General features: G+C 44.4%; 1 protein-coding gene across 16 annotated transcripts in view; it reads right to left on the minus strand.

Annotated features, from left to right (window-relative positions):
* CATSPERG (cation channel sperm associated auxiliary subunit gamma) overlaps positions 1 to 13,397 on the minus strand; it is a 31,699-nt gene that overhangs the window by 16,158 nt on the left and 2,144 nt on the right. For 12 of the 16 annotated variants that reach the window (XR_012126518.1, XM_073225512.1, XM_073225511.1 and 9 more), the window contains exons 4-7: positions 9,474 to 9,618; positions 9,002 to 9,128; positions 8,748 to 8,820; positions 7,709 to 7,864 (exon numbers count right to left, since the gene is read on the minus strand). Coding sequence is in view for 15 of the 16 variants with exons in the window: in XM_073225512.1 (XP_073081613.1) it covers positions 7,709 to 7,864; positions 8,748 to 8,820; positions 9,002 to 9,128; positions 9,474 to 9,618 (501 nt within the window). In the remaining variant the exon portion in view is untranslated. The remainder of the gene's footprint in view (positions 1 to 7,708; positions 7,865 to 8,747; positions 8,821 to 9,001; positions 9,129 to 9,473; positions 9,619 to 13,397) is intronic. The other 4 variants (XM_073225501.1, XM_073225503.1, XM_073225502.1 and 1 more) reach the window with 4 other exon arrangements.

The raw sequence follows: 13,397 nt of genomic DNA on the forward strand, positions 1-13,397 counted from the left end.
CTAAAGTCGGGTACCACACAGCATACTCAACCATACTCAACAGCCTGTTCTCCAGGCCACCGTCAGGGTTGTATCTATTGTGGACCTAAAATATCCCATGCTTGGCCCAAGGCACATTTTTAACAATCCTATTCTGCCTTAAACACAACTGGCCATCAGGCTAACACAATCTGAACTCACTGACTGATCACTAACACTGGTAATATCACTAAAAGTGGGAAGGCACCACCGCAACTGGGTCTTAAAAGAGCGAATCTAAACTTAATCAAGCTTATAGAGTTCACTACTAGCCTGTACCCTTATGAGGTGTTATGGACTGAATTGTCTCCCCTCCAGTTTATATGGGGAAGCCCTAACCCCCAATGTGATTATATTTGGAGATGGGGCCTTTAAGGAGATAATTAAGGTCCAGTAAGGTCATAGCATGGGGGGCCTTAATCCTACTGGACTGGTATCCTTATAAGAAGAGGAAGAGACACCAGATATCTCTCTCTCTCTCTACTCAGGAGCACAGACAAAAATCCAAACGAGAACACAGTGGGAAGACACCTCCTGCCAGCCAAGAAGAGAGGCCTCACCAGAACCAAATAGCTGGCAACTTGATATTGGACTTATAGCCTCCAGAACTGTGAGAATATAAATTTCTGTTGTTTAAGTCACTCAATCTGTGGTATTTTGTTATGGTAGCCTGAGCACAGTAATACATAGGATCAGAGGAACAAGTTAATCAATGCCATGAGGAAGCAAGCAGCCAAATTCTATAGAACGAAAGGTCTGGTTTCTTAAATTGCCTGAAAAAGGTGGTTGGTTGGGGGAAAAAGGGTGGAGGGAAGCAGACTTAAGGGTGAGAAAAATATTAAAACCAAATGCAATTAGACTCATAGATACTGAGAAGTGACTAGTGGTTACCAAGGGGGAGGGGAGTGGGGAGGGGAATGGGAGGGGGAGGGGACTGTTGAACCATTGTGATGTATATTTGATTAAAAAAACAAACGAAAAAGAACACCAAATGCAATTTGTTGATCCTGATTCAAACAAACCAACTTTAAAAGACATTTTTAGAGAAACTAATTCTATGAAGCCAGCATCACTCTAATACCAAACCCAGGCAAAGACACCACAAAAAAAGAAAACTACAGACCAATATACCTGATGAACACAGATGCAAAAATACTCTACAAAATATCATCAAACCGAATTAAAAAATACATCAAGAGGATCATTCATCATGATCAAGTGGGATTCATTCCAGTGATACAAGGATGGCACAACATTAGAAAAGACCACCAACATCATCCACCACATCAAAAAAGAGAAGGACAAAAATCACATGATCATCTCCAGAGATGCTGAAAAAGCATTTGACAAAATTCAACACCCATTCATGATAAAAACTCTCAACAAAATGGGTATAGAGGGCAAGTACCTCAACATAATAAATGCCACATATGACAAACCCATAGCCAACATCATACTTAACAGTGAAAAGCTGAAAGCTTTTCCTCTAAGATTGAAAACGAGACAAGGATGCCCACTCTCCCCACTTTGGAGAGTCCCAGCCACGGCAATCAGACAACACAATGAAATAAAAGGCATCCAGGTAGGTAAGGAAGAGGTTAAACTGTCACTGTTTGCAGATGATATGATATTGTACATAAAAAACCGTAAAGAATCCAATCCAAAAGTACTAGGATAACTGAATTCAGCAAAGTTGCAGGATACAAAATTAATACACAGAAATCTGTTGCTTTCCTATACACTAAAGATGAACTAGCAGAAAGAGAAATCAGGAAAACAATTCCACTCACAGTTGCATCAAAAAGAATACCTAGGAATACACCAAACCAAGGAAGTGAAAGACCTTTACTCTGAAAACTACAAGACACTCATGAGAGAAATTAAAGAGGACACTAATAAATGGAAATACATCCCATGCTCTTGGGTAGGAAGAATTAATATTGTCAAAATGGCCATCCTGCCTAAAGCAATCTACAGATTCAATGCAATCCCTATCAAAATACTGACAGCATTCCTCAACAAACTAGAACAAATAGTTCTAAAATTCATATGGAGCCACAAAAGGCCCCGAATAGCCAAAGCAATCCTGAGAAGAAAGAATAAAGATGGGGGGTTTATGCTCCCCAACTTCAAGCTCTACTGCAAAGCCACAGTAATCAAAACAATTTGGTACTGCCACAAGAACAGAGCCATAGATCAATGGAATAGAATAGAGAGCCCAGATATAAACCACACATATATGGCCAATTAATAAATGATAAAGGAGCTGTGGACATACAATGGAGAAATGACAGCCTCTTCAACAGCTGGTGCTGGCAAAACTGGACAGCTACATGTAAGAGAATGAAACAGGATCACTGTCTAACCCCATACACAAAAGTAAACTCGAAATGGATCAAAGACCTGAATGTAAGTCCCGAAACCATAAAACTTCTAGAAGAAAACATAGGTAAAACTCTCTTGAATATAAACATGAGCAACTTTTTCATGAACATATCTCCTCAGGCAAGGGAAACAAAAGCAAAAATGAACAAGTGAGCAATCTACAGATTCAATGTAATCCCTATCAAAATACCTACAGCACTCTTCAATGAACTAGAGCAAATAGTTCTAAAAATTCATATACAACAACAAAAGACCCCGAATAGCCAAAGCAATCCTGAGAAGGAAGAATAGAGCAGGGGGAATTACACTCCCTGACTTCAAGCTCTACTACAAAGCCACAGTAATCAAGACAATTTGGTACTGGCATAAGAACAGACCCATAGACCAATGGAACAGAATAGAGAGTCCAGATATTAACCCAAGCATATATGGTCAATTAATATACGATAAGGGAGCCATGGATATACAATGGGGAAACAACAGCCACTTCAACAGCTGGTGTTGGCAAAACTGGACAGCTGCATGTAAGAGAATGAAACTGGATTATTGTCTAACTCCATACACAAAAGTAAACTCAAAATGGATCAAAGATCTGAATGTAAGTCATGAAACCATAAAACTCTTAGAAAAAAATATAGGCAAAAATCTCTTGGACATAAACATGAGCAACTTCTTCATGAACATATCCTTCCAGGGCAAGGGAAACAAAAGCAAAAATGAACAACTGGGACTATATCAAACTAAAAAGCTTCTGTACAGCAAAAGACACCATCAGTAGAACAAAAAGACATCCTACAGTATGGGAAAATATATTCATAAATGACATATCTGATAAGGGGTTGACAGCCAAATTATTTAAAGAACTCACACACCTCAACAAACAAAAAGCTAATAAGCCAATTAAAAAATGGGCAGAGGAGCTGAACACACAGTTCTTCAAAGAAGAAATTCAGATGGCCAACAGGCACATGAAAAGATGCTCCACATCGCTAATCATCAGAGAAATGCAAATTAAAACCACAATGAGATATCACTTTACACCAGTTAAGACGGCCAACATCCAAAAGACAAACAACAACAAATGTTGGCGAGGATGTGGAGAAAGGGGAACCGTCCTACACTGCTGGTGGGAATGTAAATTAGTTCAACCATTGTGGAAAGCAGTATGGAGGTTCCTCAAAAAGCTCAAAATAGAAGTACCATTTGACCCAGGAATTCCACTCCTAGGAATTTACCCAAAGAAAACAAAATCACAGATTCAAAAAGACATACGCACCCCTATGTTTATCACCACACTATTTACAATAGCCAAGAAATGGAAACAACCTAAGTGTCTGTTAGTAGATGAACGGATAAAGAAGATGTGGTACATATACACAATGGAATATTATTCAGCCATAAGAAGAAAACAAATCCTACCATTTGCAACAACATGGGTGAAGCTAGAGGGTATTATGCTCAGTGAAATAAGCCAGGTGGAGAAAGGCAAGTATCAAATGATTTCACTCATCTGTGGAGTGTAAGAACAAAGCAAAAACTGAAGGAACAAAACAGCAGCAGATTCACAGAACCCAAGAATGGACTAACAGTTACCAAAGGGAAAGGGACTAGGAAGGGTATGTGGGGAGGGAGGGTGAAGGCGATTAAGGGGTATTATGATTAGCATCCATAACTTAGAGTGAGGGCATGGGGAAGGCAGTATAGCACAGAGAAGACAAGTAGTGACTCTATAGCATCTTACTACGCTGATGGACCATAACTGTTATGGGGTATGTGGGGGGGACCTGATAATAGGGGGGGAATGTAGTAACCACAATGTTGCTCATGTGAAACCTGAGCATAAGATTGTATATCAATGATACCTTAATAAACAAAAATACAGTTTTAGACAATTGGGGAAAATTGGTTATGGCTGGGTTAGATGATAATAAAGGTTATTGCTAATTTTTCTGGGTATTATAATTGCATTGCAGTTTTATTTTTTAAAAGTCCTCCTGTGTTAGAGATACTTCATCAGATGTTTCAAGCATTTACAGGTGAAATAGTATGATGGGTAGGATTTTCTTTAAAACACTCCAGAAAAAGAAAATGGTGGGCCAAAAAAAAAAATAAGGCAAAATGTTAAAAATTTATGAAGTTGGGTACATTTTACTATTCTCTCTACTTTTGTGTCTCATTGAAATTTTCCACTAAAAAGTAGAATTTTCCACTACGTTTTCAAAAGAAAGTATAAATAAAGCAAAGTTCTAGGCAGTGCTGCCAAGGGAAGTTTCATCAAGTTAAAGAGGACATTAATTTTCTTACTTCTCAACCCTACTCAGCATCCTAAGAGTTTCCTTGAAAATGTTATTTCTAAGAAAGTCTTGTAATCCACTTAGACTACAGATGTTGAACCTGGTGAAATTAATCTATACCTTCAACATCTGTCATTTGACTTGTCATGTATTGCCCTGTTAATATTTGATTCGATGCCTCTGTTTTCTGGAAGACATAGTTGGAAATTTTCTTTGTTAAGCTAGAAGAGGATCACCACATCTCCCTTGTCTCCCGCATATATGAGGAAGGGAAAGTTGTAAGTCAGCTGGATTTCTTATTTGAGCAAAGTTAGAGATTTCTGACTCACTTAACTCAATAAGCAGCCTGTTGGGTTTCCCTGGACACCATGATTGAGTTGAGATGGGCAAATGGCCTAAGCTGTACCAAGTGGAAGCAATCTTATGATGTCAGGGTTATCAGGTACTGGGAAAGATCTTTCCCACTGCACTGATGGGGGCCTGAGAAGATGAAGCCTCTGTAGTTTCAGAGGACAGAACTGTTTTGAGCATAGAGTCAATACCTAGGAACCAGGTCCAAGAGATGAAGAGAGAGAGAGACTCAGTCTTGGTGACATCATTTGAAATCCTGGGTCAACTTGGACATGAAGTTGTCAATTTTTCAGTTAAGTGAACCAATAAATTTCATCTTCCACTTTTGGCAGATGGTTAGTTGAGTTCCCAAGTCCATTTCCCCTATATTCTTTGGTGACTGAGTTTTAGCAGGGCAGTTGCCTTCTAGGTAGAAATTATATTTCCCAGCCTCCCTTGCATTTGGGTGTAGCCAAGTGACCTATTCCTCATTAATTGAATGAGAGTGGAAGTGAAACTTGCTTAGAAGAAAATAGCTTGCCCTCTGCTTCTGCTCTTTCCCCTTCGCAGTGGCTGGAATACAGACATGGGCATGACCCAGCTCCGAGTGTACATATGAGATCGACATCTAGGTCCTAGCAGGGGGTGAGCAGAAGATGGAAGGGACTTGGTTTCTCAACTCTGGACTATTAAGAGATGAGCAAGTCTCTTCAAGCTGTTCTCTTTCAGAAGTCTCTGTTAGAGCATCTAAACCTGACCAACATAGGGCTGAGGAGAGCTGCGCAGTGCGAGGACTCCTATGGAATCCTAGGGGCAGTCTGGAGGGGAGTATTGAGGAGAGACAGGAGGAAGGAAGAGAGGAGACAGCAATGTGGGTTACCAGGGAGATATCCCCGTGATTAAAGGAGGATAACTGGGTTTTTATTTTGGAATGATGGAAAATTTTTGGAACGAGATAGAGGTGATGGTTGCACAGTGTGATGAACATAATAAATGGCACTAAAATTTTCGCTTTAAAGTGGTTAATTTTACAAATTTTATGATTTTCACCTCCATAATTTTTTAAAAAGAACAAGAGTAAGGATGTCTTAAGTTCAAATTCAACTTTTCATACCTCTAACATAAACCCCCTTCTCTGCACTCCACATCTCTTCAGCAGAATCCACATCAGCTACATATTCCCTGTGGGTGTGTCTGGGGCAGGAGTTGGTCTGGGAAGACCTGGCCCAGAACAGAGAGCTGACATAGGATAGGGAGATGGTCTATAAACTGAACGAGTTCAGTAGAAGCAGGAATTCAGAACCAAAGGGAACTAGGAGACCATTAACTCACATGGGTTCTCAGAAATCATGGGTGGGGCTCTCAACCTTGATGGGAGGAGGTTAAGGCCATCTTGTGGGTTTGCTGGGATGCACAGTTATCTTGGACACAATTAACAACCAGCATCTCCCCCTCAACTACCCTGATTTCACCTTGAGGGAACTGTGCTTTCTCTGCCTCTTGTCTAAGCTGCCCTCTTCCTAAGGTTAGAGCTTCTGACCTGTGCTAAACCAGCCGGCACTTTCTATTATTTTTGTGACACATGACCCAAGCTGGACCAATCAGGACCAAGGAAATAAATGTCAGGGTTTTTTTTGTTTGTTTGTTTGTTTTTTTAAGCTATTTGGGAAGCTCCCTTTCTCTGGCCTGGGAGTTGGGATGATATGAGCCACTTTGAGGATGGGGCTGATCCAGAAGAGGAGCTGAAAGCTGGAGTCCTGATTTGAGCCCCGAATCAAGGCAGGTCTGAAGGCTGATCTGTGCCTGGGCTTTGCAGTTACGGGCATCTCCTAAATCCCCTTCTCTGCTTAAGCCACCCTGAGTTGGAGTTCTGCTGCACCAGCTCAACGGTGTTTCTGTCACACATATCACAAGAACCTTGCTTCAGATGCTCCTTCCCCATTTTGCAAATAATACAGGCTCACAGTGCCAAATTATTACAAAGAACAAGAATAAGGATGTCTTAAGTTCAACTTTAACTTGGGGCCAGAGGTATAATACAGTTCGGAATTTTTCAGAGTTTAGAAGGTAAGCAGGCATGCACATACCCTTCATACATATACCCTCAGGTCTGGGGCAGCACCCCTTGATCAAACACTTCAATATTCCTTCAGGGAAGCTGCTGACTATTAACACTCGATGGGATTCATAAAGACTATAGGTACCCTTTGTTAGCTCAGATCAGGGTCTCTTAACAAATCAATTTTAGCCTTAACCTCGTGAAAATGCACTTTTCAAAGTTTTTGGATTTCAGAACTACAAATTATAAATAAATGATAATAACTTCAATTTACATAGGCACTCATTCTGTGCCTGGCAGATATGAATTTATATCATCCTCACAATAATTCTATGAGGTGAATATAAGTGTTATTCCCACTTTACAGATGGGGAATCCGAGGCTCAGGTAGGTAAAGTGACTTGCCCAAGGTCACACAGCCAGCCATGAGGTTGCAGAACTGGGATTTGAACCCAGGGTGCCCGGCTGCAGAGTCTTATCTTTCTTTCATGTTATCTGCCTCTCACGGGAGCTTGTATATCTCTGGGGACCCTTTTATAGCCCCAGGCCTCCCTCTGTTTTAAGGGCTAAGGCCCAGCACCCTTCAGGAGGCCCAGCCCACCATCTGCCCTGCACCACTCACCTCCACAAGAAAGAAGTCCTTGAAGCTGGTGTCAGTCAGCAAGATGAGCTTCTTCTCAGGAATGCCACCCAGGATGAGCACTGGTGCCTGCTCCTCGGTGTACCACAGAGGCCTCGATGGGGCATTCACAAAGTACCGGGGTATCAGCTCGTAGAGCTGCAGGGGAAGAGGCTGCTCGATGCTCCCCTCCCCTACCATGGCTCCACCTCATTAGAATAGAAGCCAAAGCCCCTCTAGACCCCTGAGGCCTCACACAATTTGCCCACATAGCTCTCGGACCTCATCCTAACCACTTGGGCCTCCTCACTGCTTCTCAGACTTACCAGGCACATTCCCGCCTCAGAGCCTTTGCGCTAGCTGTTCCCTCTATAAGAAATGCTCTTCCCATAGTGTCCACATGATTCCTTCCTCTCCTCCTTCAGGGCTTTCCTCAGATGTCAACCTCTCAGTTATGCCTTTCTTGACCATTCCAGTAAACAGCCCCTCCTGCACAGACCCAGCTCCCCTCACCCTGTTTGAATTCTCTCCACAGCACTTGCCACCTTTAACCTACTATAGAATTTACTTGATTTCATGTTTACAGGTTTGACGCTAGAATGTCAGCTCTGTGAGGGCAGGGATTTGGGTCTGTGTGTTCAGTGTTGTGTTTCCATGATGCCACACTGTGTGCTCAGTAAGTCTCTGATGAATGAATGAATGAGTGGATGCACTGCGATCAGGACTATGGGTGCAGGAGTCAGGCAGACAGTTTCAAGTCTCATTCCATATGAATGTGCTGAGAGACTGCAAATGACTCCATCCCTTTGGGGCTTCAGTTTTTGCCTCTTTGAAATGGGTATGTAAGAGCACCTTCCCTCCCAGGGAAGTCCTTGTGGGACTGAATGTGATTGCGCATTTAGTACAGCACTTCACCCAGGGCCTGGCACAAAGCAAGCACTCTGGAAATAGCATCTACCACTTCTTTGGTAAGTAAGCAAGGCCCCGGCCTACTGTCTGCAACCTGTATCTTCTACCTTGCCTATTCTCTGGGCCCCCTCACCTCATTTCCCACAGTGAACTGGAGCGTGTCATCTCTTGTTCTCTGCAGGAAGCCATTGATGTTCACCTGAAACCTGGCAGCAGGTGTGGGGCAGGCATGGGTGAGGGTTCCAGTGTCAGGAGCTCCTGCCATGGCTTACAGCCACCTCCCAGCCCTACTCCCTCCCTTTGGTCTCCTCCTGGCTTCTTGGGGGATAGGGGGATAGGAAGTCCCTCCCAGAGTCTACCCCCAGCCCTGGGCTTGAGAAAGGGCACCTTTGATTAGGAATAAAGGGCCCCAGGCCATTGCTGCTGATGTCCACATACATGACCACGCTGCCATTCTTGATGGGCATGGGTGTGTACCAGCTCATGACACACACCTCTGCATTGCACGGCTCTGCTGGTAAGCAGTAAGAACGGAGGTTGCGGGTGTCTCCCAGTGGCCCCCTTGACGCCACAGACTACTGGGATCTCCCTGCAACTCCCCAAGCCCCCCTCTAGGCCATGGACCCACTGGGGCCTTTGTCTGGCCCCATCTTGGCCATGGAACCCACTGAGGCCTCCTCATGTCCTCCTCCGGGTCATAAACCCCACCAAGGCTCCCCAAACCCCTACAATCACTGCTAGGCCACGTGCTCTTCTGATGACCCTGGCCTCCTTTTGAGGTCATAGACCTCCCTGAGGCCTCAGCGACCACCCCATGCCCTGCCAGGCTGAGACCCTTCCAAGTGTTCCCCAAGCCCACCTTTGCTGCGGAAGGGGACTCCCTCCATCTGAATCTGCAGCTGCTCTATCTTCCAGTGATGGAAGTTGACTGGGGACTGGAAGGTAACCAGCACCATGGGCTTCAGTCCCGTCAGGTAGCCCTTGCGGACCAGCGCCTCTGAAGACTGAGGGCAAAAGAGCCGCACAGGTGTGTCCTTAAGAAAGCTTCTGGATTCCCCCAGCTGTGGCCCCACCTTTAGTAGACTGTCTTTCTGGGCTGGGCCAGGAGGACAGACTCTGGGTGAGAAAGCCAGAGAACATGGTCTAGGTTTGAGACTGGGGTGGGGGAAAGGCCAGCTAGGAGAGGAGCTAGGAGCTGTGGAAGGAGTCAGGAGGCCTTCCTGGAGGGGGTGAGTCCAGAGCCAAGGCTTTCAGACAGCATTTGGATAAAGGGAGTGCACAGAGAAGGGCAGCCTGGAAAAAGCAAAAATGTGAAGGTGGAGTGAGCTCGGCACCCAGACCTGCCAGTAGCCTCTTCCCTCACTCAAGGGCTCCCCAGTCCTGCTCTTAAGACTCCCACCTTCCCTTCAGAAATTGAACTCTCTGCCACCTACCCCCGCCCCCCAACCAGTCTGAGGACAGCCAGGTGTTGGGCTGGGACCTGGGGGTGAGGGTGGGATGGGGCAGTTGGACAGAAAGGAACTGGGGAAGAGGGTGAAGGGCTTCCAGTGACAGCCTCCCCGAGATGCGCAGATCCTGGCTGAGCTGAGGACAGGCAGGGCTTAGAGTGTGGATGCAAGGAGAAAAGGAGAAGGGTATTCCCAGTGCATGGAACAGCATAAGCAAAGGCTTGGAGGCACCCCCAAGAGAAGGCTGCCCTCAACCACTGTAGGTGGATGGGTGGGTGTGGACTGAGAGACTGAAACGGAGCAGGTACCCCCTCTTTGGTGAAGCCCCTCTGACTTCTCATTAACAAAGAGAAGCCCGAGTCCCCTAATAGTGACCCACTCTGCGGGAATTGGACTGAGTGGTTAGAGATGAAAGAAAATGGGAGTTTGGAAACCACGGGAAAGCAAACCAAACAGACACAGACCTCTGAGTCCCCCTCACAAATTCTTGACACTTGTGTCCTTGAGATGTTCTGCAGGACCTTAGACCCCCCACCAGTTGACCACCTGCTGGCCAAGCACTAAACCCCAGACTGGGTGGAGCCAGAAGACTGCTGACTCAGACTCCTGAGCCATCCTGTCGGCTCACCACTGACCCATCAGAACAGTGGGCACCGGCTGCTCACACCCTACAACCTTTCCCGTCATCCTGCCTTTAAAAGCCCCTGCCTGTAAGCCAAACGAGGGTTGAGGACCTTGAGCGTTAGCACCCCCTCCACCGGTCCCATTCTGCTTGCTTGACGCCTGCAATAAAGGGCCGCTTTGTCTCACTACATCCCAGTGTCAGCGCTTGGCTTTCCGCATAAGCGGACCCAGGTTTGTTTAGTTTGGCGACAGACCAGGGAGAGAGAAGTAGTGGGTCTGACCACATCCGCACAGGCCCAGGGCCCTTTCATGCCTGCCCACTGCGGCGGTCTCGGCCCTGCTGCCGGGTCTCCAACCACGGGGTGGCAGGAGCTGGTGGAGTGCGCGCCTCCTCCCTGTCAGGGCAATGCCCTCAACGCCCGCGCAGTTCTGGTTCTGTCCACTCTCAACTCCTATCCTAGACCGTGCATCAGCCTCTTCCCTGCTCCCGCCAGGCCCCCCCAACGGCGGAGGCGAGCCTGTAAACACCTGAGTCAGACCACGCCCCTCCTCTGCTCGAACCTTCTCAGGGCTCCATCTCGGAGTGAGAGCCAGATCCTCGCTATGGCTCCTGTGGCCCCATTCCCCTCCCTCCCTCCCTCCTCCCACTGTCCCCCTCACTCGTTGTCCATCCACACGGGCCTCTCTGAGCTTCCTCACACACACCGGCCTCCTCCTTACTTCAGGGCCATTCTTCTGGCTGTTGTTTCCGCCTGAAATGCCTTCCCCAGTTCTCCTCTCGGGTGTCCCTTTTCACTATTCAGGTCTCTGCTCAAGCTCTTCAGAGACCTTCCCCAACCATGCCAGCCAACACCCTCCTTTGTAACACACCTCCTCATTTTATGTTCTTCACACTAACTACTCCTCATAATTATTTTATGTATTTACTTGCTGATTATCTGCTTCCTTGCCAGGATGAAACCATAAGAAATACCTGGCCATGTTGTTTATCACTGTATCTCCCCCATTGTAAGAAAAAGAGGATCTGAGGTGCTGAATCAACAGATAAAGGTATTATTATTATTGCATTTTTACAGATAGGGAGAAAAGGTTCACAGAATAAAACTCTCTGCCAACGATCTCACTCTAGAAATTTGTTGTTGCCATCGAACCTTTTCTATGACCAGGTACTGTACTAAATACTTCACATACATTTAATCATTTTATGAAATGAGTATGTATGAGCAATTTAATACCCTTGTTAAGGATGAGGAAGCTGGTACAGAGATGTTAAGTAACTTGCCTGAGATCACAACTATTAGATGACAGAGCTGGGATTTGAATCAGGGTATACTTCCTCCAAATAAACGTTAGACAATGGCAGATTCAAACCCAGGTTGCAGTCTCCAGAACTTCAGTTCTAGACCATAGCATTCTACTGTCCTCAGAAAGCTTACCTGAGCCAAACAATCTTGAAAAAGAACAATGTTGGAGGACTCAAACTTTCTGATTTGAAAACTTAATTACAAAGCTACAGCCCTCAGGAAGGACTGTGTGGTACTGGCATATAGACAGACATACAGAGCAATGGAAAAGAATTATACCCAGAAATAAACCCTTACATTCATGGTCAATTGATTTTTGACAAGGGTGTCAAGACAATTCAACAGGGAAAGAATAATCTTTTCAACAAATGGTACCGGGATAAGTGGATATTTGCAGGCAAAGTTAGACCCCTACCTGACATCATATACAAAAACTAACTCAAAATGGATTAATACCAAAAGGCACAGGCAACAAAAGAAAAAAATGATAAATTGGATGTTCATCAAGTTAAAATCTTTGATGCTACTTACGGTATGTGCATTACATCTAAATAAACATAATTTTTTTTTTGCTTCAAAGACACCATCAACTAAATGAAAAGACAACTCACAGAATGTGGCAAGATATTTACAAGATATTTATATCTGATAAGAAACTAGTATCCCGAATATATAAAGAAATTTTACAATGCAACAATAAAAAAACAGTAACTCCATTTTTAAATGGGCAAAGGATCTGAATAGACATTTCTCCAAAGAACACAGATAAATGGCCAATGAGCATATGAAAAGATGTTTCCCATCATTGTTAGAAGGGAAATGCAAATCAAAACCACAATGAGATGATACCATGTCTCACACATTAGGTGGTTATAATAAAAAAAATGGACAATAACAAATGTTGGAGAGGATGTAGAGAAACCCGAACCCTCATACAATGCTGATGAGAATGTAAAATTATGCATCTGCTTTGGAAAACAGTCTAGTAATTCCTCAGAAGTGAAACAGAGTTAACATATAGCCTAGTAATTCCATTCCTAGGTATGTACTGGAAAGAACTAAAAACATATGTTTATACAAAAACTTGTACACACATATTCACAGCAGCATTATTCATGATAGCCAAAAAAGTGGAAATAACCCAAATGTCCTCAATTAATGAATGGATAAACAAAATGTAGTATATCCTTACAATCTAATATTCAGTCATAAAAAAGGAAATACTGACACATGCTATGATATGCATGAGCCTTGAAAACACGCTGAGTGAAAGAAGCCATACACCAAAGGCTACATATTTTGATTCCATTTACATGGAATGCCCAGAATAAGCCAGTTCATAGGGACAGGAAATGGATCAGCGGTCTCCAGGGGCGGGAGGAATGGAGGGCACAGGGTTTCTGTCTG

The sequence above is a fragment of the Manis javanica genome, chromosome 17 (genome assembly GCF_040802235.1).
Source record: "Manis javanica isolate MJ-LG chromosome 17, MJ_LKY, whole genome shotgun sequence".
In the NCBI taxonomy this organism is placed as follows: domain Eukaryota; kingdom Metazoa; phylum Chordata; class Mammalia; order Pholidota; family Manidae; genus Manis; species Manis javanica.